Source organism: Mobula hypostoma, chromosome 6 (genome assembly GCF_963921235.1).
Source record: "Mobula hypostoma chromosome 6, sMobHyp1.1, whole genome shotgun sequence".
Lineage (NCBI taxonomy): Eukaryota > Metazoa > Chordata > Chondrichthyes > Myliobatiformes > Myliobatidae > Mobula > Mobula hypostoma.
The window spans coordinates 32,815,540-32,843,326 of record NC_086102.1 but is presented as its reverse complement, the minus strand read 5'-3'; the positions used below and the strand labels follow the sequence as shown (position 1 = coordinate 32,843,326).

Sequence of the window (27,787 nt, the reverse complement as noted above, 5' to 3'; positions counted from 1 at the left end):
ACAGGCCCTGTCCCAGGGGGTGGACTATGCAGCGCTGGCAGAGGCACAGCAGGCAGACGCTGAGATCCCCAGTTACAGGACTGCAGTCTCCGGTTTGCAGCTCCAAGACCTCCCCGTAGGCCCAGGTGAGAGGACCCTACTATGTGACGTAGCTACTGGCCAACCCCGCCCCGTCGTCCCAGCAGCCTGGCGCCGGCGGGTGTTCGAATCCATTCACAACTTAGCGCACCCCTCCATCAGGACAACTGTCCGGCTGGTCTCCAACAGGTTCGTGTGGCATGGACTGCGTAAACAGGTCAGTGAATGGGCCAAAACGTGTATGCAGTGCCAAACGGCCAAGGTGCAGCGGCACACCAAGGCTCCACCGCAGCGGTTCGAACCCACCCGCCGGAGGTTCAACCACATCCATGTGGATATCGTGGGGCCCCTGCCAGTGTCACGAGGAGCGCGGTACCTCCTAACTATGATAGACCGGTTCACCAGATGGCCAGAGGCAGTCCCGCTCAGCGACACCGCCTCCGAATCCTGCGCCCGAGCACTGATCGCAACCTGGGTAGCACGCTTTGGGGTACCGGCCCACATTACCTCCAACAGGGGCGCCCAGTTCACCTTCAGCCTGTGGTCGGCTATGGCCAGACTTTTAGGAACACAGCTACACCACACAACTGCCTACCACCCACAGTCGAACGGACTAGTGGAGTGCTTCCACCGTCACCTGAAATCGGCTCTCATGGCCCGCCTGGAGGGGCCTAACTGGGTGGACGAACTTCCCTGGGTCCTGCTCGGAATCCGCACGGCGCCCAAAGAGGATCTACACACCTCGTCGGCCGAGTTGGTGTACGGCGCGCCCCTGGTCGTCCCAGGAGAGTTCATACCAGCCCCAAGGGGGCAAGAGGAAGAACCCACAGCAGTCCTGGACAGACTACGGGAGAGGCTCGGTAACCTGGCCCCCATACCCACTTCACAGCACGGACAGAGCCCGACCTGCGTACCCAAAGACCTGCAGAACTGTAAGTTTCTTTTTGTACGACGGGGCGGACACCGGGCACCGCTACAGCGGCCCTACGAGGGGCCGTTTAAGGTGATCAGGAACAACGGGTCCACGTTCGTGCTGGACATTGGGGGGAGAGAGGAGGTTTTCACGGTGGACCGACTCAAACCGGCCCATGTGGACTTGGCGCAACCGGTCCAGGCTCAGGCACTGCGGCGCAGGGGCAGACCTCCCAAACAGAGGCCGATCCAGACTGTGGACATTGGGGGAGGTATCGCCGGTTCTGGGGGGGGTTATGTGGCGACCCACTTTCTGGCACCCACGAACCGGCTCACGAAACAGCGCGCGCAGGCAGAGGGCCGGCAGCAAAAAGGGCGCCAAGCCATCTTCACCAGCAGGGGGAAAATCCCGCGCGTAGAAAGGGTCTGGGAATATGCATTCCCCACAGTAGCCCCGCCCAGGGAGGGCGGGAATGGGAAGGCTTTAAAGCGGGCTGCGAAGTTTGAATAAATCTCTTTCATCGCAACTCTAACTCACCGACTCCGTGTGGTTATTCTAGCGCTGTGTGTAGCACATCGCTACACTACCTCTCTCTGTATTAAAATAAACTTGTCCTCTCTCTCTCCTTTTAACTTTCCTCCTATCACCTTAAACGTATATGCTCCAGTATAGACATTCCAAATCTGCGAAAGTGGTTTGACTCTATCTAGCCTATCTGTGTCTCGCATCATTTTATGAACATCAATCAGATTTCCCCTCAGCCTCTAACACTGCAGAGAAACTTCTCCCTTAACCTCTACTCTCTAATCCAGGCAAGGTTTTTGTGAACCTCCTCTGCACCTTCTCCAAAACCTTCACATCTTTCCTACAATGAACTCAACACTCCAAACACGGCCTAACCAATGTTTATGCAGCTGCGACATAAGTTCCTGTCTTATACACTCAACGGCACGACTAATGAAAGAAAGCATGTCATGTGCCTTCTTTCCCACACGTTACAGGTGTTGCCACTTTCAGGGAACTATAGATTTGAACCCCAAGACCCCTCAGTACATCTAGTTCTCTTAGTGTCCTCCCAAAGTGCAACACATCATATGTGCCTGAATTCAGCTCTGTCTGCCATTTCTTCATGCAGTCTGCAGGTGATCTGTGACAACCTTCTTCACCACCAATGTTTGTGTCATTTGCAAACTTGTGTCAACCCATCTATATTTTATCCAAATCACTCATATAATTAAAATAACACAGATCCCTGTGGAACATTGCTTATCACAAAACTCCTGAAGAATAACATCACACTTCCACTGCCCCAAAACAGGAAATTTTACTGTGGTAAGACAGTGGTAATAAACCTGATTCTGATTCACTATACTCGGTTTTCTGTGGTCAGGTTAATTTTAAATTGATTCTACCAAGTGATAGTGGATCCCATGCATCTTAATTTTGTGCATCAGCCTGTCTTGAGGGACCTTGTCAAATGCCTTACTAAATTCCTTGAAGAAAATATCCACCACCCTACACTTATCAATCATCTTCATAAACGCATCAAGTTTGTGAGCAATGACCAGTCGCTCACAAAGCCATGCTAGCTATCCCTAATAAGGCCCTGCTTTTTAAAATGTGAATTTTATTTTAAACATTTGAGTGTCGAAGTTATCAGCACAAGCAGTCCTCTGCATCTGGCTCAGATAAATGTGAATGGGTGGGGACATTGGCAGTACAATACACAAAATTCGACACAATTGTCTGATGCACTACAACTACTTACGATACAGAATACAACACTACCACCTGCTGGCAAATGAACATTATTGCATTAACATTTCTCAAGTGCATCTGCCACATCAATCTTTTCCAAGGACTTCCATGTACAATAAATACACCATAACATCATAAGATAAAGGAGCAGAATTAGGCCATTTGGCCCATTGAGTCTGCTCCGCCATTTCATCATGGCTGATCCAATTTTCCTCTCCAATGTTTGTGTCGACTGAGGTCCCGAATAAGTTTGGCAAAAATGTCCCAAAACACTTTATATAGAATCATACAGCACAGAAACTGGCCCTTCAAGCAATCATGTCCATGTGGAGCACCCATCTAGGGTGCAGAGACATACCAGGATTAGAAAGCATGTCTTATGAGGATAGGTTGAGTAAACTGAGGCTTTTCTCTTTGGAGAAAAGTAGAATGGGAGACAGCTTGAGGTGTACAAGAGAGTTGGAGGTTCACAGGAGAGAGGGGCTGGCCAAAGTTGATTGGAAGGGGACACGAGCAAGGATGATGGTAGAATGGCAAAGGCGAGAGTTTCGGGGGCAACTCAGAAGGCACAGGATAAATACATCCCAAAAATAAAGAAGTATTCGAAAGGAAAGATGAGGCAACCATTGGTGACAAGGAAGTCAAAGATAGCAGAAAAGCGAAAGAGAAGGCATATAATATAGCAAGTATTAGTGGGCAGTTAGAGGATTGGGAAATTTTTTAAACTATCAGAAGGCAACTAAAATAAACGTAAGAAAAGATGAAATATGAAGGTAGTTAACCAAAAATATCAAAGGGAATACCAGAAGTTTTTTTTTCAGATACATAAAGTGTAGAAAGAGAGCGAGAGCAGATATCATTAAGCTGGAAAATGATGCAGGAGAGGTACTAACAGGAGACAAAGAGATGGCAAACAAACTTAAATATTTTGCATCAGTCTGCACTGTGGAAGAGACTAGCAGTATGCCAAATATTCGAGAATGTCAGGGGACAGAAGTCAGTGTAGTTGCTATTGTGAAGGAGAAAGTGCTTGGGAAGCTGAAAGGTCTGATGGTAAACAAGTCACCCAAGGGTTCTGAAAGAGGTAGCTAAAGAGATTGTAGAGGCATTAGCAATGATCACTAGATTTTGGAATGGTTCTGGAAGACTGGAAAATTGCATATGTCACTCCTTTCTTCAAGAAGGGAGGGAGGCAGAAGGAAGGAAATTATAGGCCAGTTAGTTGAAGATGTTGGGATCCATTATTAAGGATGAGGTTTCAGGCTGCATGATAAAGTAGGCCACAGTCAGCATGATTTCCTTCAGGGGAAATCTTGCCTAACAAATCTGTTGGAAGTCTTTGAGGAAATAACAGGCAGGATAGACAAAGGAAAGACAGTTGGTTGTTTTCTTGGATTTTCAAAAGGCCTTTGGCAAGGTGCCGCATATGAGGCTGCTTAACAAGGTAAGAGCCCATGGTGCTGCAGGAAAGATACTAGCATGGAGAGAAGATTGGCAGATTGGCAGGAGGCAGAAAGTCGGAATAAGGGGGACCTATTCAGGTCGGCTGCCAGTGACAAGTGGTGTTCCACAGGGCTTGGTATTGGGAAGCTTCTTTTCAAGTCATACATTACCGATTTAAATGACATAATTGATGGCTCCGTGGCCAAGTTTACAGATGATGCAAAGATAAGTGGAGGGCAGGTAATACAGTATTGAGGAAGCAGAGAGTCTGCAGAAGGACTTGGACAAATTGGGAGAATGGGCACAGAAGTGGCAGATGTACACAAAGTTATGAGGAGTATAGCTGGGGTAAATGCAAGCAGGCTTTTTCCACTGAGGTTGGGTGGGACTACAAGCAGAGGTCATGGATTAAGGATGAAAGGTGAAATATTTAAGGGGAACAGGAGGGGGAAATTCTTCACTCAGATGGTGGTGAGTGTGTGGAATGAACTACTAGTGCAAGTGGTGGTGGTGGGTGGAATTTCAATATTTAGAAGAAATTTAGATAGGTACATGAATGGGAGGAATATGGATGGCTACGGTCCAGGTGCAGCTCAATGGGATTAGGGAGATTAATAGTTTGCACATACTAGGTGGGCCAAGGGGTCTGATTCTGTGCTGTAGTGTTATAAATTTGACATATTGGTCAGTTATACAATCTTTACCCTAAGATCACCTCAGACCTTCTATACATGAAAATAACTTCATGTGTGATCATATTTCTTTAAGCCAATTTCATCCTTATAATATATACAAGCATTTTATATCAGTTTTCCAGTGCATTAGGGATTAGGGAGATTAATGTATGTATAAAATGCCTTGGAATTTTATTTAATCCTATTCACCACGGTCATTTTGTTTTGCTCTCATGCTTCATTGTTTGAGTTCTTTCCTGTTGTCTTTATATTCTTTAAGGGCCCTGACTGATTTCACCTTCTGAAAGCTTACGCATGCTTCCTTTTTCCTTTTAACTAAATTTGCCACATCTCCAAGATTCCTAATTCTTGCCACCCTTGTCCTTCTTCCTCACTGGAACATGCCAATTCTGAGCTCTGATCATCTTGAATTTAAATGACTCCCACATGTCAGACATGGACTTGCCCAATAACTGCTGCTCCCAATCTACTCTGCCTTGTAATGATGTAAATTACTTTGTCCAAAATTTAACACTGCCTCCCCCAACCTCCCACAAAGTTGTGATTTCTGTTCCCAAATTCCTCTCCCACTGAAATTCTAAGCACCAGGCCAAGCTCACTTCCAAATACACAAGGTACTGTATGGCCCTGCCACTGTTTGAAACTATTTATATCCTGTTTTAAGAAAGCCTCTTGGATGCAACTAACAAATCTGACCCATCTAATCCTCTTGCACCCAGGAGGACCAAGTCCATATTAAGGAAATTTAAGTCACCTACTAGGACAATTCTGTTGCTTTATCATTTTTCCATAATCTACCCACATATATCTCCCACTAGCTATTGGGAGCCACAGTACACTCCCAATAACAAGTGTTAGCACCTTTTTCATTTCTGAGATCTGCCCATATGGTCTCAGTGGAAGACCCTCCCAGCATGCTGTTGTATTTCACATTTTCAGCAACTGGACATTATGGTTCAAGCTGTTTCTTCATTCCTCTGTCGTCATCCATCCCCAGGTTGATCAGCAGCCGTTAACAAACCCTCGCCAACCTCACCCTGTCAGCACCACCATCACAAGTGTCATTTAGTCACCATATTGCCTGCACTGCATCTCTCGCATTCAGTTTGTCCTCTCTTCCAGTTTTCATTTTACAGTGCATTTGGTTTATAACTTTTCATATGATGAAATGTCAAGCCTGAAACATTATCTTTTTTTTTCTTCAGCCTAGCATGCTGAAGATTTCTAGCAGTTTCTGATTTTGTTTTAAAAATTTAAGTGATTTCTTGTTCAGGAATGCTCCCACTATATTTTCTTCGTACACTCTTCTCTCCTACTCAGACCTTCTGTGCATAGGAGCAGAAGGAACCTAGACTGTGGTCCTTCCCCACCGAGCCTTAGCATTGGCTGCGCTGAGCTTCAGTGCATTCCACATTGCATGTTCCTGCAGCCGGACTGTGCCAATCATGCAGCATTCCCATACAGACTGTGCTGGAAGACCAACAAGTTTCGAGCAGACCAAACAGCTTGATTCTCCGAGTTGACGTCTTTCCAGTAGCACTTAATGCCTGTCTCGATGTGTGATTCTGGGACATCCCACAGACCAGGGAGACCTCTGTTAAGCAACTGCTGGAGATGCATTAGGACACAGACCCTTGCATCCTTCTTTACACCCTCTGGGCAAATTCACAGTCTGCAGAGATGGGTGACTGTCTCTCTTCCAGCGCAGCCATCCGAAGGGCAGCGTGCGTTGGGGGTGATACGAGGAAAGATCTAACTGTGAGTGGCCCCTCTCACCACTAGCCAAGGTCTTGGTGCTTGTTGATGAGATCTGGTGATGAGGCATTCTGCCAGGTGGTTTGGACAATTTGTTCAGGGAATCACTCCGCATATCAATAGAATCCCCCTCATAGGGTGTCTGCAGGACCTCCTGTGCTGACCACATCTTTTATTTCAAAAATAGGCTTTATTCATGATTTAAAAAATACACAAATGAAGAAACAGTGCAAAAAAATCTAACTTCTTTACACAGAGGGAGGTGAGTGCTTGGAGCAGGGGTGGTGAACCTTTTTGAGAATGTGTGCCTGAATTGGTAATAATCTAAGAAATTCTCTCATGTGCCATGGTAATTTTGAGCAGAGATTATCATTGATTAATAAATTAGTAAAAATAATTATGGACTTCTAAGGAAAAAATGATGTCTTTATTTACTTGTATTCATTGTCTTACGAATAATAAAAGTATAACAGAGAAAGATTGAAATAAATGAAGCATTGTAGAAAAAGCTGTTCAAAAAATCTTAACCATGTGGAACAGCACGGTACAAGAACAAGACATTCAGTCAGCAATGCTGTGCAGAACCAGCTAAAAAAAAATCAAAAACACCCAAAACACTAATCCCTCCTACCTACACCATGTCCATATCCCTCCATCTTCTTTACATCCATGTGCTTATCCAAATGTCACTTAAAAGCCTCCAATGTATTTGCTCTACCACCACACCAGGCAGTGCATTCCAGGCATCCACCACTCTCTGAGTAAGAAACCTTCCCCTCATATCCCCCTTCAGCATACCCCCTCTCACCTTCAATGCATCATCACTGTTGTTAGACAATTCAACCCTGGGAAACAGATATTCTTTATCCACTCTATCTCTGCCTCTCATAATCTTGTAAACTTCTATCAGATCTGTGCATCCAGAACTGCACACATGAGGCCTAACCAGTTTCATAAAGTTGTAACATATCCTCCTGACTTTTGAACTCAGTGCCTCGACTAATAAAAACAAACATACCATAAGCCTTCTTAACCACCTTATCGACATGTGTGGCCACTTTCAAGGAGTAATGAACTTGGATCCCAAGATCTCTATCCTCAGCAACACTGTTAAGGATCTCACCCTAACGGTATACTGTCGGCTTACGTTTGCCCTACTGAGGTGCAACACCTCACATGTATCTGGGTTAAACTGCATCTGCCATTTCCTAGCCCACATCTACAACTGATCTATATTGTGCTGTATTCTTTGCCAGTCTTCTACACCAGGGGTCCCCAACCTCTTTTGCACCGCAGACTAGTTTAATATTGATGACATTCTTGTGGTCTGGCCAACGGGGGGGGGGGGGACGACGAGTTCAAGTGCGTGACAGGGAATAAGGAAAGGTGCAGCTGACTCACATTGTTTCATATCTCCAAATCATATCGTTTCCTCGCGGCCCGGTAGCACATCTTTGTGGCCTGGTACCAGTCCGCAGCTCGGTGGTTGGGGACCACTGTTCTACACTATCCACAACTCCACCAATCTTGGTATCATCCACAAATTTACTAACCCACCCATCTACATTCTCATCCAGGTCATTTATACACATTACGAACAGCAGAGGTCCCAGCAGAGATCCCTGCAGAACTCCACTACTTACAGATTTCCAGCTTGAAGAAATTCCTTCAACTACTACCCTGTCTTCTATATACAAGCCAGTTCTGATTCCAAACAGCCAATTCACCACAGATCCTATGCACCTTAATCTTCTGAATTAGCCTCCCATGAGGGGTTTTGTCAAATGCCTTACTAAAATCCATGTAGACAACATCCACTGCCCTACCCTCATCAATCTCTCCCAGTACCTTGTCAAAAATGTCAACCAGGTTGGTAAGGCACCAGCTGCCACGCAGAAAGCCATGCTGACTCTCCCTAATTAGGCTATGGGTTTCCAAATGCTCATATATCCTACCCCTAAGAACTTTCTCCAGCAATTTCCCTGCAGCTGGTGTCAGACTCACTGGTGTACAGTTCCCAGGATTTTCCCTTGTTCCCTTCTTAGACAGAGTATTAGCCACTCACTATCCTCCAGAATCTCGCCTGTGGCTACAGAAGACATGAAGATACTGTTCAAAGGCCCAGCAATCTTGTCTCTTGCCTCTTTCAATAACCTGAGGTAATTCCCATCAGGCCCCAGGGACTTATCCACCTAAATACTCATTAGGAGGGCCAACACTTCCTCCTCCTTGACCTCTAAATGCTCTAACATATTTATACACTCAATACTGATCTCCTGGTTCTCCATATCCCCTTTCCTTGGTACATATAGAAGCGAAGTACTCATCAAGGACTTCACACACATCTCTGCATCCAAGCAAATGTTCTCCCCTTTATCCTTGAGTGGTTCCACTCTCTCCCTAGTTATCCTCTTACTCTTGATGTATGCATAAAATGCCTTGGGATTCACCCTAATCCTACTTGCCAAGGCCTTCTCATGGCCGCTCCTGGCTTTCCTAATTCCTTTCTTTTGTTCTTTACTGTCTTCTTTATACTCCTTGTGTGCTTTGTTTGATCCTAATTTCTGAAGATTTACGTACTTTTCCTCTTTCTTCTTGACTAAATTCATCACCTCTCTGGAGATCTTTCCATTCCCGTCCTGGTTTCCAACAGAAACATACCGTTCTTGTACTCTCTGCAATTGCTCTTTAAACACCCTCCACATGTGTGATGTGGACTTGCCAGAAAATAGGTGTTCCCAAAAAACACTTCTTAGTTCCTGCCGAATGCTCATTGTATTTTGCCCTACTCCAATTTAAAACTATCACACAAGGACCATAGGTATCCTTATCGATGGAAATCCTAACGTTCAAGAGTTGTGGTCACTGTTCCCTAACTGTTCACCCAATGAAAGGTCAGTCACCTGGCCAGGCTCATTACCCAACACCAGATCCAGTACAGCCCCTCCTCTTGTTAGACCATCCACATTTTGATTTCAGAGACCTTCCTGGATCCATTTAACAAATTCTGCCCCTTCCAAACCCCTTACACTAAGAATATCCCAGTTTATAACAGGGAAGTTGAAATCCACCATGACAACAACCCTATTATGTTTACACATTTCCTTAATCTGTTTACATATCTGTTCTGCAATGCCCCAGTGGCGATTAGGGGGTCTGTAGTACAATCCCATCAATAGTAGTGCAAATCCCCCACCTCTTTTTCCTCCATCTTTTCTAAAATTTCAAAAACATGTTACATTAATCACCCATTCCTGCTCCTCTCTCAACCAAGTTTCAGTACTTCCATGTAGAGATCCATGCTTTAAGTTCATTACATTTAACCAAAATACTCCCAGCATTAAATAAACACACTTCAATCATATCATATCAAACCTATCATATCTGTTATTTCAATTTTGCCTTTCAATACTTTCCCTGGCATCTACCTACAAGTCCGATTCTTAACTTACTAAGCTGGGGCTCTAGTTCCCAGCCCCTGCCAACTAGTTTAAACTCTCCTGAGAAGTACCTGCTAATCTCACAGCCAGGATATCGGTTCCCCTCCAGTTCAGGTGCAAACTGTCCCTCTTGTACTGATTACACCTTCCCCAGAAAAGGTTCCAATGATCCAACAACTTGAAACCCTGTCCCCTGCACCATCTCCACAGCCACTCATTCACCCATGCTATCACCCCATTCCTACCTGTCCATGGCACAGGGAGTAATCCCGAGATTACTACCTGGGAGATCCGTCTCTTTAGCCTCTTTCCTAAACTCTATGTACTCACTGCGTAGGACCTCTTAGATGTTCCCTCTCCCCCTTGAGAATATCCTGCAGCTGCTCCGTTACACCATGGACCCTAGCATCCAGGAGGGAACACAACATCTTGGTGTCTCTTTTGCGGCCACAGAATCTCCTTTCAGTCCCCCGAACAATCGAGTCCCCTATGACGACTGCATTACCTGACTTTATCCCTCTCTGTTGAGACTCAGAAGCCAGCTGGAGTGACACCTGGCTGCTGCTGCTGCTGCATGATCTGATGGGTCATCCTCCCCAGAAGTATCCAAAGAGGTATACTTGTTGCTGAGAGGAATGTCCACAGGGAAGCCCTGAGCTGACTTCTTAATCCCCTTGCCTCTTGATATTAATCTTTCAAAAATACGACTGAAAAATAACATCATTTCTAAATAGTATTGTTATTGCAATCATTTACTATCCAAATACTGATGTGTGAGGTTGCTATAGCCGGGGCGAATGGTGACAAGCGTGGACCAATTTGTTGCCGTAGGGCCTATTTCTGTGCAGTATTACTCTGGGACTCTAGATAACTCAAGCTGTTTCGGAAAAACAGATCCATCCACTCTTTGCGGTTATCCCGGTCTGCTCTACTGATTTCATCTAGCTAATACGCCACCCAACGAGCCTTGTAATACTGGTGGAGCTGTTGTTGGGGCTTGCAAAACGAACCAATATTACAATACAGTCTTCTGGTGAACATATAATTTCCTGCTCGTGATATAAAAGCAGCGCTGAGACTCAATCCTCCAATCGGCGGCTTGATAAATACGACTATTTAACACACAAAGTTTGGGTGGGAGGTTACATGTAAAACCTTTCAAAACACATGGTTTTCTGGGCCCTATTTGCCAGGAATGAGAACCCTCACTTACCTTGCCTCTAAATACAGTCACGCTGCGTCCCTCCGCCTGTGGGCAGCGTGGCTTCAACTCCTGATACGGAAAGCACTTTCCACACGATGCGGACCAGACCTAATAATATAAAATCGACGTAGAGAGGTCAACGGCAAGGCTGACAGCCGCAATAATGCCTCACTGTGTTTAAGACTTTTTCTGAATTTGCAGTAAATTATTTAGAATCTCCCTCATTCACTTCTATAGCACCACCGGTTGAAACTGTTGCGCTAAATATGAAACTACTGATTTCCAGGGTAACCAGATGACGCCGGAAGTAGATAGCAACATACAAAAAACTGGAAGAACACAGCTGGAAGAATTTAGACTCCCATGGAGGGAAATGGTTTGTCGGGATTTCGAGTCAGAACTTTTCATTTCAACATTAATATCCCCAGCGAAAAGAAGAACGGTTCTGAATCTTTGCATGTGGTTGCATTAAACTCTGGCAAAGATAAACTATTTTCTTTGCAAACTTTCATTATTTCTTGAATTATACTGTCTTACAGTATGACTAATGTTAGGGAACCTAAAGCTATCTCCTCCTGTGATTTCTTACTCTTGCTATCATATCTTCACCAAGCTTGAGTTTCTGAGTGAACCAATGCTCGTCCTATATTGACAAATCCACCTCACCTCCATTTGCAAAGCAGTCATACAATCTGTATTTGGGTTCTACCACCTGGGGAAGGCTAGTGGGATAAAAGGTGAGAACCGGGGGAATGTAATCCTTGTTCGGCATGGTAGGGGAGGGGTTGAAAAGAAAAGTGCACGAAATGGAACAAACATCAAAAACTCATCAACAGTTGTAGGGGTGAAATCAAAGCTGAGGAAAAAAATTAAGATACCTTGGATGTACCAGCGTAGATTTTTTTACTGGAATACTTAAGGAGCAGCTAGGGAAACTAGAAAAACTGAATGGAGTCCTTGCATGACGTCCCAAAACAATGGGGAAAATGTCCAATTAAGAAAACTGTGGGTTGATAGGCTTTTAATGGATATTGAACACTGACTTCAGCCCTGTGATGGACATTGAGAAGTCAAGAATGGAAAATTTAATTTCCAACAGGCTTCAGGAATGCAGGTTCAGACCTGAGATGGGTTTGCTAGAGTTCACAGTTAAGTCCCAAAGAATCGTTAATGATCAGTAGTAACTGGAAACCCCAGATCAAAGTACAGAATTCCCATGTGGATCCATATATAATTATATATGATGTACTTATGTAAGGATTTACAAACAAGAAAAAAAAGAATTTTTTGTCCCTTAAACATGGCCCAGAAGCAGAGTTAATAATTCACTCTTGAAACACGAGTTCTTTTTTTCTCCACAGACCATACTTGGCTCCACAGAAGTTAATAATAATGCCTTTATAGGGGTTCTTGGCATACTAGTTATGAAATGTAGAAAGTCAACATGTAGATAACAAACATTTTTGGAAAGAAAATACATTGCTCCTCATTGCAAAGAAGTTAAGAGTTCAAGAAATTGGGAATCGTGGAAAACTTTATATCATTCCTGTAAACAATGTGTAGATTTTGTCACCTATATTTGAATTAGTACTTGAATAATTAAGAGCATAGATTGTATTGACTTTTGGATTAAGGGATTATCCTATGAGAAGAGGTTTAGAAGAATAAACAACAATTTGATTTGAGAATATTTCAAGATTCTGTGGGGGTTCAACAGGATAGATATTAAAGAGATGATTCCTCTAGTTAAAATTCCAGAAGTAGGAAAATGTAGGACATAGGACATGTTGGACTAAGACAAAAGGGAAACTTGTTAAAGCAGAGTAAAAGACTCAGTGTTTTCTGACCTAAAAGTGTGTGGTTAACCAATTAATGCGCTTGCTATAGACTGAGATAGAAATAGAGAGATAGAGACAGAGGGTATGAGTGATTTGTTAGGAAATTCCTCTGTGGATGCCAGAGTGTTCCAGCTTCCCGAGGTCTGCATCCAAACCCTTCTTATATCTGGGCCACTAAATTACTTCCAGCTTGCCAGATTTCCTTTGCTTTACTCCGTCTCCCCCTCCCCATTTGCAACCCGTCTGGGCCTCCTTCTCATTTTCTGTAGCCTCTTATCACCTCAGTTATCTTGCCAACATTCCTTTCCTTATAGGATCGTTTTTGACCTCTGCTCTCCAGTTCTTTCCCTATCTTTGTAATTGTTTATAAACTCTTCATTTCTTAACATCTCTCTATTGCAATTAGAAAGGATGGCTCATCCACTTGAAACGTTGATTTTATCTACCTCGTCACAGATACTTTCCGACCTGATGCAGGATCGGCTTTCTTCATCCCTAAATTTCATTTGCACTCTGAAACATCACAAGTCCTTTTGCCGTAATTGATAAATTAACGATTAACTTTAACAGAAGATAATTATAAAATCTCTTTCCTTTGTGAAACATACATGCAAGCAGATGATTGCAGTTCCGGTCAAAAACCACTGATGAGTGTGCAGTGAATGTTTCCTCTGCCTTTCTGCGATGATCTTATTGGATGAAGTTCAGGAAGCTCCGCCCGCGCGGCAATTTTCACTTTGTTACATTGGAAAGGTTTGGTAAATCGTGAGAAGCCCATCATTCAGTGTAGTGGAAGGCAAGAAGTGGGTAGAGCGGGAGGGGGAAAAGAGAAATAAATTCTATAAACTGTAATTTATGAAGAGAAAATTTGCGTCAACTTAGTTTGCATTACTCAGGAAAAACTGTGAGGGAAAAGACCAGGCTTTCATTAGGCATCTTTCCTTTTTTTAATTCCCAGTAAGTAAGGTCTCTTAAACACTCACTTATTTTGATTTTAGGAGTATATTAATGGCTCCTGAAAACCTAAGGCAAGTTCTGGTGGAAATTCCAAACCCTCAGCCCAAGATTGTTGGTGAGTATAAACCATGTTTAAATAGACGCGGAAAAAAATAAGGCGCTCAACTGAGACGAGGCGATGGGGGAGGGAAGGGGAGAACTCATTCACTAGTTTAAAATACGGTATTGTTGAAAGTATGGTAATAGATTTTCAATATTACACTGGTTCAATTAAATTGTCAATCAATTAGTTTAACAGCGTTTCTCTCAAAAAAATCAATTACATTTTTTTAACTAGCAGTTTCTTTGCAATATTGGCGGGTAGACAAGAAAGCAATTTCCATCCTGCACATTTGCCAAAAATATGATGCTTAACATTTTAAATTAGCATATTATAGATGAGGTCTAGATATATAATATAAATATATAGAGTTAATTTGTTAGCTAAAATAATTTGATTATGTTGATCATAGCAATGGAAATCGCGGGACGCGCCAAACGTGAACCAACCATTAATGGGTGTGCTCATTTAAATACAATATTGATCTTACAATTATTGCGTTTTGGATGCTATTGTAACTTAAATATACATTATTATAAGGGTTAACGATAATACTTTTATAGTGTACAGACACAAACATTGGTAATGGTGATCCTTGTTAATAGTGATTGACCGATTATAGATGCAAAGAAGATGTAAGATAAGGGTTAAAAGGAGATGCACTGTATCATTTCTACATTAAGCTCGAATGCTACGTGATTGGGTCCCCTAAACTTTTAAAGCCTGGCCATTTGAACAGACCGAGAGACCTCTGTTGGCCACTTCTCGTTTTACTTTACATTATTTTCCTTTTTTAAAAAAAACTAAATTAATAGTGCATTTTTGACTTTGGCACCCTATATTTCGATGCACGACCTACTGTACTTTCAGCAATAAGCAAAATTCAATGGGGGAGGGGGGTTCATCGTATCTTTGTGGCGTAATGCTGCTTACTTCTCTCTTCCCGCGGATGTAACTTCCCTGCTGCAGCTTGGCATTCAATTTCTTCACCATCTGAAATATTCTGCCTTTGTTTAATGATTTAATTCTTAACGAATCGGTAAGAAGAAGAAAAAAATTCCAGTTTCTCCATCTACATCTATCTGTTCCAATAAAATCTGACACTAGTACGGAAAGATAGTTTTCAGTTTTGACTTCTTTTCCCCCAGAGTTGATAATCTCTTGATGAGGTCTTTTACATTTTGTACACTTTTATTTTCATCCCTGTTTTGTCAATTAGGACTTTATTCCCTGGACTGAGAGGTGCCCTAATGAAGGTGTATAAGCTCACAAGAGACTTAGACAGGGGTGAAAGAAAGCTCCTATTTTTCCAGAGAGGTGGTGTGCTAAAAACACGAAGGAATGGGTTTAAGGCAGCGACATCAGGGGAAGCTGCTTAATGCAAAGGTTGGTTCACATTTGAAATTCTTAAGCCCATCACCCCTACTGGGGTGTAGGCTGCCAACAGTGTCTCGCCTGAGTCCTCTATCTAGGGCCAGTCTTTCAGGTTGTCTCCAAATGTAGCCCTTCTTGGCACATCATTCTTCTCTCAGGGATGAGGTCATTGGAGCTGCTGTTGGCGTTTCTGGGGTTCTAGGTTTTTGTGGGACGTGGTTGCTGGCCACATGCCCAACCCTCCCTTTGCAGCCAGAAATAGTGGTTGAGGCAAGCACATTATCTGACTGGTTTTTAAAGGTTGCTAATTAGAGTTGGTAGGAGAGGTTTTGAGGGCTAAGGGCCAACCTTGAGCAAATGTGATTAGCTCACTGGGCAACACAGTGTGAACAAGTTAGTCAGAGGGGCCTGTTTCTATGCTGTATGACTCTATGGTTCTATAACTAGCGATGTGCACGCACTTATTCTTCTATGGTGGAAAGAAGAAGAGTTTACATCTATGTATTTTAAATGGGCGTTTTTCTATATCATTCAAGACCAAATGCTTTCAGCAGATCAGGAGTGCCTGGAGGTTTGGTTAGCTGCCTCGAGCACTTGTTGCTTTTTGAAATGATAGGAGGAAATTAATAAACAAGTCACAACATTAATTATGTTTTTAATTGTTTTTCCCTCTCAGTCCATCTTCGCAGGTCTTACGAAGAAATTTTGAACTCTACAAGATCACAAATGCAGTTAACAGCACTTCATGCCAATCTTCCTCCAACGTCTTTTCTGAGAAGAGAGAATGACCCAACAGGTGATTGTCTGGTTCAAGGTCTGAATGTTAGAAACATAGGACTTAGAAACCTACAGCACAATACAGGCCCTTTGGCCCACAAAGCTGTGCCAAACATGTCCTTACCTGAGAAATTACCTAGGGTTACCCATAGCCCTCTATTTTTCTGAGCTCCATGTACCCGTCCAGGAGTCTCTTAAAAGACCCTATCGTATCTGCCTCCACCACCGTTGCCGGCAGCCCATTCCACGCACTCACCACTCTCTGCATTAAAAAAAACTTACCCCTGACATCTCCTCTATACCTACTTCCAAGCACCTTAAAATTGTGCCCTCTCGTGCTAGCCATTTCAGCCCTGAGAAAAAGTCTTTGACTATCCGCACAATCAATGCCTCTCATTATCTTGTACACCTCTATCAGATCACCTCTCATCCTCTGTCGCTCCAAGGAAAAAAGGCTGAGTTCACTCATCCTATTCTCATAAGGCATGCTCCCCAATCCAGGCAACACCCTTGTAAATCTCCTCTGCACCCTTTCTATAGTTTCTACCTCCTTCCTATAGTGAGGCGACCAGAACTAAGCACTATACTCCAAGTGGGGTCTGACCAAGGTCCTATATGGCTGCAACATTACCTTTTGGCTCCCAAACTCAGTCCCACGGTTGATGAAGGCCAATGCACCCTATGCTTCCTTAAGCACAGAGTCAACCTGCGCAGCAGCTTTGCGTGTCTTATGGACTCGGACCCTAAGATCCCTCTGATCCTCCACACTGCCACGAGTCTTACCATTAATACTATATTCTGCCATCATATTTCACCTACCAAAATGAACCGCCTCACACTTACCTGGGTTGAACTCCATCTGCCACTTCTCAACCCGGTTTTGCATCCTATCAATGTCCTGCTGTAACCTCTGACAGCCCTCCACACTATTCACAACACCCCCAACCTTAGTGTCATCAGCAAATTTACTAACCCATCCCTCCACTTCCTCATCCAGGTCATTTATAAAAAACACGAAGAGTAAGGGTCCCAGAACAGATTCCTGAGGCACTCCACTGGTCACCGACCTCCATGCGGAATATAACCAGTCTTCAACCACTCTTTGCCTTCTGTGGGCAAGCCAGTTCTGGATCCACAAAACAATGTCTCCTTGGATTCCATGCCTCCTTATTTTCTTAATAAGCCTTGCATGGGGTACTTTGTCAAATGCCTTGCTGAAATCCATATACACTACATCTGCTCTACCTTCATCAATGTGTTTAGTTACATCCTCAAAAAATTCAATCAGGCTCGTAAGGCTCGACAGTAGTTGAATATGTATCAGGTTTCTGTGTGTGTGTGATCATTAGTGCAATAGTTGTCATCCCATTCATCTAAATGAAAGGCAATGCACTATTTTTTTGTGTGGGGGGGCGGTTTCATGAGATACAGATTTTACTCGGAAGGTCAATGTACAAACATATTAATAGTTTGAGTAGGTCACTTGGTCACAGTTTGCCATTTATAAGGCCATGGGTGATCTCATAAGCTTGACTGTGTGTTTTTACCTACCTGCAGTAAGCTGGTATGTCCCCAGCTATCAAGAAATGATCCAACTTTTCCTTACAAGGAAGTCAAGGTTTCTTGGGTTTCAGTCAAGATTCTTCTCATACTTCTATCACACTAGCAGATCGGAGTCCTGCTTGTCTGCCCCTTCTCCACAAGACAACATGCACATTTCATGTCTTGGCATAGTAACCCTTATTCTGATCTTCTAACGCTTTAATATGCTTCCTTAAATAAGATCTTTAGTGTACACAGTTCCCCAGTTGTTGTGCGGATGGTTCTAAAGCACTGGTATTCAATGCTGCAGCGAGTATGTTATCAGGGTAATAGGTCAACAGTAGTCTTGGTTGGTTATCTTGGGTGTGTGTGTGTTTTTTTTTTTGGCCAGTGCTTGGCTGTTTCATCATATGGAATGAACTGACCTGTCTGAAAACTTGCTTCTGTAGTGCTGGGGAACTCCTGGAAATGGGTCAGTTGCTTTGTGTTTCGTATTGTTGTGTAAGCTTTCTCAGTAAGGTGACGGGTTCTGCTCTTAATAAACTGAAAGTGTTCATGTATCAACCACTTTCATTTAGCAGTGTAATTCTGTTCCGCCATTCACAAGATCGTGGAGTTAAATTACTGCTTCAAAGATCGAAGTAAAATTTATTATCAGTATGTACATGTCACCACGTACAACCCTGAGACTTTTTTTCTGTGGGCATGCTTAGCAAATTTATAGAACAGTAACTGTAGACAGGATCAATGGACAACAAACGGTACAATTGAATATATAAATAAAGAGCATGAAATAATAAGGTAAGAGTCCTTAAATAAGTGTAGTTGTCACCTTTTGTTCAAGAGCCTGACGGTTGAGGAGTAATAAATGTTCTTGAACCTGGTGGTGCAAGTTCTGAGGCACCTGTACCTTCTGCCTGATGGCAGCAGCGAGAAAAGAGCATTCCTCGTTGGTGAGGATCTTTGATGATGGATGTTGCTTTTCTATGGCAACATTTCATGTAGATGTGCACAATGGTTGGGAGGGTTTTACCTGTGATGTACTGGGCCGAATCTTCTACCTTTTGTAGGACTTTGTGCTCAAAGGCATTGGTGTTCGCATACCAGGCCTTAATGCAGCCAGTTAACACACTTTCTACCACACGTCTAAGTTCACTAAGGTTTTTGATGACATGCCGAATCTCCGGGTAATCTCCCTCCTGCATGCTGAGTCATCGCCATCTTTGTTACAGCCCACAACAGTGGTGTCGTCAGCAAACTTGTATGTGGTGTTGCGGCTGTACTTAGTCACACAGTCATAGGTGTAAATCGAGTAGAGAAGGGGGCTAAGTGCACATCCCTGAGGTTGTGAGGTTTCTAGCCTTTGTATTTTACAACAATGTGTTTATATAATAAAAAAAAATTGCAAATTTTCACCTACTCTTTACTAGTTTATGGGGCAGTTCTCCCATTAGGACAAGGCCTCAGGCGTTATTGAGGAGGCTGTGTAAACTGGTCCTTGTGCTATCGTTTTAGTTAAGTTACTTGCAATAAAAACACTACCTATTATCAGAAATACAGAGGCAATCTGTTGCTCTATCTTCCTCTGAGATGGGAAATTCAACAGGCAGAAATTAATCTATATTGCTTCATCATAATTTGTGCTTAATCTAGCTAGAGCAATTAAAAGAGAAGGCAAGGGTGACAGTTTTTTAGGATCCAATTGCACTTATTTGATATACTGGCTCTAAAAAAATTCCTTGCATTCAAATCTCTGAGGTATTTGCATTATGTATGTTACTACACTTTGTAAGTGGTCCCAATGTTATAGAAACCACTGAGATTTTGAAAATGACTTTAATTGTTCCCCATGTTTTTGCAACATTATGGTAGGAAATATTTGGGCCAAGTGTTCACTGTGTCCATCTGTTAAATAAATTTGTTGTTAATCATTTATGGATGATCCTTATGAAACTGCAAATGTGTATTGTTTGCAAGTTGATAGATTTACGCGTGTGGTGCAGCTAGCGGAGCTGTTGTCTTACAGCTCCAACGGCTTGGATTCAATCCTGGTCTCATGCTGTCTTTGTAGTCTCCCATGTTCTCTGAATGACTTTGTGGGTTTCTTCTGAGTGCTTTTATTTCCACCTACATATCAAAGACATGCAGATGGGTGGATTAACGGTCTGTGGTGAATTGCCCGTACTTTGTCGATGAGTGAGTAGAATGTTGATGGAGAATGTGGGGTGAATCAAATACATTCAGTGGAAGATTAATGTAAATGGCTATTTGGTCAATGTATAGTGACATCTAACAAAAACATAAAATGAATTACCACAAAAATTCTCTTGATACTGATTGGAAATGTATAAGCATATAATATAATGCCTTTTGTTAGCCTTTCTGATCTTTATTGTTTTGTCTGGATCTTGTAATAAAGCAACTGAATGTATTACAACAGGCATATGCAGATTAATATGCTGGTTTCAGCTATTGGCAATTATCCATCTTTTGATTTTGTTTGTTTTTGTTTTCCAGCACAAGATATTTCTGAAGTCTCGTCGCTCATGAAAAGAAAGTTTGGAGCTAGAAGAAGAATGTGTTCATCAACTTTCATCAGTGATAAAAATCCTTCGGAAAATAGCAGTGAGAAAGGTGTGTGTACCTGATGCCATTTATTTTGAGTGAATGGTACCTATTTTATGGTAATTTCTTCTAGCGCATCATTTACAGAAAAAACTAATATGCACACCCAAGACACATTCTGAAATGTATCACTCAACAGAAATATTTCCATGAAAGAGATAACAAAATTTTAAATCTTCACTTTTCAGAATCACCTTTCAAGAAACAGCGACTACATTTTAAGCCAGGTGGAAACTTACAAGTCAAACTAAAAGATTTGCTATCATCTCAGCTAGTGCAGACTCTGTTGCGCCAATATCCAGCAATTGATGATGAGGTATGTACTCATGCTGTGTGGCATTAACTTAAAACACAGCAACATTTTTATAAATGTTTTTATTTTTTCTGGAGTAAGAACTGTAACATGAGCTGTTGGATTCAGAATTATATGACATCCAATTATTTCCTCCTGAAACAGGACGTGAAATTGGTTCTTCCATCATTGATCTTGAAATGTGCTCAGAAACAGCTGGAGATAATCAAAAGCAATGTCTTTCGTTCTATACCACGATGGCGCTTGGGTTCCAACAGAGATGCATACTGCTATCGTAAAGCACGTAATCATCTTCAGGTTTTCAAGGTTAGTATTCGCCAACCAAGGTGGACTGTAATTGCTTCCCTTCAAATTTCCTGCCTTTATATTTCTAGGGATACTCGTTTATACTTAATTGGGTGGACACCATCAGTTCCTATATACATAGGCTTACAAATGCTGGTAATCCTTCACCCATATCCTTTATGGATTTTTATCCTTGAATGCTTTTGTTGTTTTTTTTATATTCACTTATGAAATATTTTCATTTTCTGCTTGTTTAATTAAATATTTAATAATACTTATGTAGGCCATCTTACAGGAACTGTTTTGATTTTGGTTATATCTGTAATGCTACTGTGATGAAGTGCTTTGAGAGGTTGGTCATGGCCAGAATCAACTCCTGCCTAAGCAAGGACCTGGACCCACTGCAACTTGTCTATCATTACAACCGGTCTGCAGTGAATCCCATTTCACTGGCTCTCCACTTGTCCCTGGATCACCTGGACAATAGCAACATCTCCATCAGGCTGCTGGTTATTGGCTATACCTCAGTGTTCAAAGCATTATACCCTCAATTCTAATCAAGAAGCCCCAAAAACTGAGCTTCTGTATCTCCCTCTGATCGAGGAATCAGCAGTGGAAATGGTGAGCAGTTTCAAGTTTGAAGATCTATCCTGGATCCAACATTTTGATGTAATTACAAAGAAAGCATGACACTGGCTATATTTCGTTAGAAGTTTGGGGAGACCTAGTCTGTCACCAAAGTCTTTCATGAATTTCTACAGGTGTACTCCGGTGAGCATTTTAACTGGTTGCATCACTGTCTGATTATGGAAAGGTCACTGCACAGGATCATTTTTTAAAAAACTGCAGAAAGTTGTAAACACGGGCTGCTCCTTCATGGACACTGGCCTCTGCACGTTATCGAGGACACCTTCAAAAGGTGGCACCCATCATTAAGGATCCCCGTCATATAGGACATGCCGCTTTCCCATTGCTAACATCAAATAGGAGGTACAGGAGCCTGAAGACAAACACCCAATTTTTAAGGACAGCTTCTTCCCCTCTACTATCAGATTTCTGAATGGACAATGAACCCCTCTTTTTTTTTTCTCATTTTGCGCTACTAATTTAATTTTTTAACATACACTTATTGTAATTTATAGTTTTATTATTATTATTTGCCATCATAAGACAAATTTCTTGACATATGCCAGTGATATTAAACCTGAATCTGATTCTCTTTTAATGGGCCAGATGCAGAAATAAAATTAAAGATTAAATTAAAAATTAAATGGTGGGGGAGGGTTCACTCTAACTTTAATGCCTAACATGCATCTTCTGCTTACTGGTTTGACCGAGTGTTCGGTGCAAGTATAATTATTTTTCTTCTTGTTACATGGTCAAAAGGCTTTGTTAGTTAAAAATGTAAATGAAGTGAAACAATCGATATTTCTTTTTATTATGTGTGTGTATATATAGTTTAATCATTTTACACGTAGAATATAATGCTTTCACCGTTATGGTCTTAATTCTGAGTAAAGCAAATGGTAGAAAAATAGGGAACCTATTTTATTAGGTTCAAAAGCTACTGATTTAAGCTTTGGGCATCTTTTCCTTCACAGAAAGGTGCAGTCAAGTTCTGGTGAGTTATATGAAATTTATTCAAATCAACATAAGTGTTTTACATTTTTGTATCTTTGCAGAGAACATGCTTGGAACAAGGGAAGCTATTATTGCAAGCAGGATGCTGGGAAACTTCATTAAACTACATGCTGATTGCGTGGCAGTATACCAGTGAACTTCCTCACTGGGATAATAGCTTCCATAATGAAAGTACACAACAGTGTTTTACAGTTTTAGCAGCTCAGGGCACAACTGCCTTACAAAGAAGCTCTCTGGAGCTAGAGAAATATAAACAACTTAGGAAAAGGTAAATGTCTCAACATAGATATTTGAGAAAGAATGGAATTAATTTTTGGAAAAAGGTATTGAATTGGCCATGCATTTAATCAATCCAAAATACTATAAAATGTGAAAACCACATTGTTATTAATTTTGGTCACAGTCCCAGATGGCCAACTGTGCAAAGTCCGTATTTTTTATTAAAGGGTTATTGTGACTTTTCCATGAAATGAAATAATTATATTACAAATAACCCATAGATTTTCAGATTGTCAATATTTACATTGGATCAGTCTTACATTTTCAATTGTTGAGAAAATTTTAACTTTGTTTAAATACACGTCCTCATAATTTATTGTTTTAGGGCTAATTTCTCTACTAGAGCTTTTCTATACTCATTTTCATTTATGGATTAAAAGTTTTTGTAAAATTAAACTCTACTGAAAGTGAACAAATTTATCATTTTCATCCATAAGACTTGATATTGTAAATGAACAGTGTGACATGAACTGCATAACAAATATTTAAACTAACCTACATATGCACTCTGTGGCCACTTTATTAGGTACCTCCTGTACCAGACAAAGTAACCGCTGAGTGTATTTTTGTGGTGTTCTGCACACCTCTGCTGTAATATATGGTTATTTGAGCTACTGTTGCCTTCCTGTCAGCTTGTACAGTGGCCATTCTCCTGAGACCTCTCTCATAAACATGGCGTTTTCGCCCAAAGAACTGCCCCTCACTTAATGTTTTTTCTTTTTCATACCATTTTCTGTAAACTCCAGAAACTGTTGAGTGTGAAAATCCCAGAACATCAGCAGTTTCTGAGATACTTAAACCACCCCATCTGGCACCAACAATCATTCCATGGTCAAAGTCATTTAGATCACTTTCCTTCATTCTGATGTTAAGTCTCAGAAACAAATGAATCGCTTGACCGTGCCTGTATGCTTTTATCCACCGAGTTGCTGCCACTGATTAGATATTTGCATTAACAAGCAGATATGCAGGTATACCTAATACAGTGCCACTGAATGTAATGTTGTTTGTCTTTGATGTAAAGCCCAGACTTCAGTTTTCAACTTCCTTGCTTTTGTGTACATTGATCATGTTATTTCCTACTCCAGTTTTTCTTCCAGAGTTCCTCCAATTAGTCCTTTTGGGAATAACCTTGTAATACTGAATTAGATGAAAATAGAATTGTTTTTCTTCTTGAGATCAAAGGAGCTTGTTAATTAAAAATGTAAATAATAAAACAATCCATATTCCCTTTTATTATGGATACATAATTTAATCATTTTGCATATGGATACTAAATGCCTTCACAGCTATAATCACAATTCGGAGTAAAGCAACTGGGGAGGAAAAAAGAGAACCACCTTGTCCCCACATATGACCTTGTCCCCACATATGTTGTAGCAAAATCAGCCAAAAGTTAGTGAAACAATGATAATAAATGTAGTAACTTACTGGGCCAGACTGGGAGGGAACAGGTGGGAATATGTACTTAAAATTGCATAATTCCCTTGTTTATGTATCTTTGGACATGCATTTATTTGTAAAAGTAATCTAGTTACGATTGTTTTGTTGTCTGAGTTTACTAAAGAACTACCTCATCAATGACCATTTAGGGCTAAGATCTGGTGTTGATAACGTTGTCAGCTTAACCCTAGCAGTGGAAAAGCTGAGTAATGGAAAGAAAAACACAATTGTAATTTATGTAACGTAATAAAAGCAAGTGACAACTTTAAACTGTTATCTAACAATTCTATTTTCTGTTACAGACTGAAAATTGCATATACGCAAAACAAACTGATCAAACCCTGCCTTGAAGAATTGGATAGTATGATTGTAGACCTGGAATGCAGTTCTTCAGAACATAATCCATCTTACCTAAATGCTTGAAATGTGACATATAGCTTGTCCGTAGTCAGAAAATCCTATGGCTTGAGAGGAAAATGGTGGCTCCATTCCATTTTGGTTTGTTGCAGAAAGTTTAGATTTACTCTCAGATCTGTTTGCTCAGAATGCTATGTCCAGATCAGAGTATTTCTACTTTTCGTTTGAATGGATACAACACAACAATATGGAAAATTGGAATTAATGGGAGATTTCTGTGGAGTTTGAACAAATGATGGATTTTCTGGAGGAAATTTTTTTTTACTTGTTTTGGAAAGTTAAAACTGGAGCAGGTAGACTGTGTCCTCTAATTCAAGTTGTTCACTGTCTATAAAATATAAGTAAGAATAGCTTATGAATTTTAACCTCAAAATGGAAATTGCAGTTTTGTCATGACAGTAGGATCTTGTGGAGGTTTGTGTGAATTTTAGTACTCATCTTCTTGGATATTTCTGAATGGACTTTTTCAATGGAAATTTGACAGTATTAAATAGTGATTTTTAAAATGCAGATTGTATTTGCAAATAATTTTGTTAATCTTATTTAACTCCCTTTTTGTGGAAGAAAATGACAATTTGTAAATTAGAACGTGCAAGTAGAATGTATAGTACAAGTTTGGTGTAATGGCAATATTAGTAATCTAATAATGACAATTGCACTTTAACCTTTGACTAAGTATTGTTTTAATGTAGTTTTTCTGGTAATACACCAAAAAAGTTATTCATTTTGGCCAGAGTTGGGAATATTTTTCATATGTGTATAAAAATACTATTTTCTTTAAATTATCTATGGATTTCATATGTGTAAGTTTACCTAGTTCTGAGCCAATGTAATACTGTAAGTTGATATTCTTATTGAAACACTGAAATGCAATGTATCTAATTGGGGGGAGGGGAGAATCATCTGTTATTGTAAATGAGTGATGTGATGTTTTTAAGAGTTTTCCAAATAAAGTAAGTATTGACATCACTACAATAATTGTGTGGAGATTGGAAAAACTAATGATTACAGATCCAATTTTGGAAATGTTGTATTTAAATATTTTATTTTGCAAACTATGTGAGAGATTCAATGTTTTGAAAAAGGAGCATTTATCAATTAGTCATTTTCATTTAATTGAGTTGTAAAATGAACAAACATCATTTTATTGCTTGCATCTTGGGCAGTAGCCTGCAAAGTACCCAGGACATCTTTAGGGAGTGGTGTCTCAGAAAGGCAGCGTCCGTTATTAACGACCTCCAGCACCCAGGGTATGCCCTTTTCTCACTATTACCATCAGGTAGGACGTACAGAAGCCTGAAGGCACACACTCAGTGACTCAGGAACAGCTTCTTCCCCTCTGCCATCTAATTCCTAAATGGACATTGAACCCTTGAACACTACCTCATTTTTTTAATATATAGTATTTCTGTTTTTGCACATTTAAAAAGACCTATTCAATATATGTAATTGATTTACTTGTTTATTATGTTTTATTGTATTTATTATTATTTTTCTTCTCTGCCAGATTAAGTTCTGCATTAAACTTCTGCTGCTAAGTTAACAAATTTCACGTCACATGTCAGTGATAATAAATCTGATTCTGATTAAGGGAAATTATGCACATTATTTCCCTGCTGTCCACATCTTCAGAGGATATGGCCTTCACACACCTTCTGCATGAAATCTGTAGGTGTTGAATCCAAAGTTTTCTTTGATGCTGTTTGTCTATCTCTGGATGTTGTCTCAACTCTTGTTGATCTTTGTTCCATGTTAGTGCTGTATTTATTCCTGTCCCATGGCACAATTTCTGTCAGGAAGTTAATACCTCGCTCATAATCGTTTGAGAAGCCTTAACTTAGACAGATTGTCAAAAAATTCAGTCCATCTGTGAGACTGATTGGTGGTGGGGGGGGTGTATAAAAGTACCATTTGAACCCTAGTTCTGAGGGTTACATAATTCTGAGCTCAAAGATGGGATTTGTATTTTGTGAACGATTGTACCCTGTCACCACTGAGGTCTCGTCACAAGCACAGGACAGCAAGCTGCTTTCTGTGCTGCACACTGCATTTTAAATTTATATTATTAATGTATGGTGCGATTACATGCTGATTGTGATATATGCTTTGTCCATGATCCAGAGGAACGTTTCATTTGGTTATATATGTACAGTCAGGAGACAATGAACTTGAACACAAGTTTGAATTAACTTCTCAATTGTCCTTTATTGTGCTGAAGGTAGCATTTCTAAACATTCAGATTGGAATGAACAGTTAACTAATAGGTAAATGAAATTTCAAGTCTTGTAAAGTACATAATTTCACTCGATTGGAGAAAATAGAGTGGGAAAAATTTTCAGAAATTTAACATTTGTTTATGTATCTTTATAAAAATACTTAAGTTTTTTTGTCTTTTCTGTGTATCTCTATCTTTCTCAGAAGTTTCTACATTGAGGTCAGAACAAATGCTTGAAGCAGTATCTGGAGTATGTTTCATTTGCGGAATGGTAAACAGCTAAGTTTAGATTGGTTATGAAAAAGTATTCAAAATCATGCGATAATGCCCCTCTCAAGAACTAATGAAGTTTAAATTTCAGGGATTTCATTGTAGACCAAATTGACACCTGGAGTGATTTTTAGGAGAAAATCGCTAATCCTGTCATAGCACCTGATTTACTGGCACCTTTTACATTACTATCTAAAAGAGACTAATGGATAAATATGAAATGAATTTGACAAAGTAAGTAATAAGCTTTTCAGAGCAGAAACCATTGACTTTAGATAATTGGCAAAAGGAGCAGAGATGACATTAGGTATAAAATTATGCATTGCTACCATATGGATCTCCAATAGGTCCACAATCCTGTCATAGAGGCTTCTTGCCTCAATGACCCAAAGAGCTGTGTTGTTGGGAGTCGGAGCCTTGTACCT

The 27,787-nt window shown here is 40.9% G+C and overlaps 1 protein-coding gene across 1 annotated transcript; it reads left to right on the top strand.

Annotated features, from left to right (window-relative positions):
* Nucleotides 1-994: 994 nt before the first annotated feature.
* Nucleotides 995-25,836, top strand: LOC134347912 (uncharacterized). The gene is made up of 8 exons (XM_063050519.1): nt 995-1,010; nt 14,123-14,196; nt 16,232-16,351; nt 20,392-20,508; nt 20,688-20,815; nt 20,957-21,118; nt 22,780-23,006; nt 24,763-25,836. The coding sequence occupies exons 2-8, from the start codon at nt 14,133-14,135 to the stop codon at nt 24,881-24,883; spliced, it is 939 nt and encodes a 312-aa protein (XP_062906589.1). The 5' UTR covers nt 995-1,010; nt 14,123-14,132; the 3' UTR covers nt 24,884-25,836.
* The last annotated feature ends 1,951 nt before the right edge of the window (nt 25,837-27,787 follow it).

What these genes read in the sequence shown, in the direction of transcription:
- LOC134347912 (XM_063050519.1), top strand. Translation starts at nt 14,133, where the DNA reads ATGGCTCCTGAAAACCTAAGGCAAGTTCTGGTGGAAATTCCAAACCCT. An exon ending in GGAAAATAGCAGTGAGAAAG is followed by an intron (nt 20,509 to 20,687) that starts GTGTGTGTACCT and finishes TTCACTTTTCAG; the next exon opens with AATCACCTTTCAAGAAACAG. An exon ending in ATCCAGCAATTGATGATGAG is followed by an intron (nt 20,816 to 20,956) that starts GTATGTACTCAT and finishes CTCCTGAAACAG; the next exon opens with GACGTGAAATTGGTTCTTCC.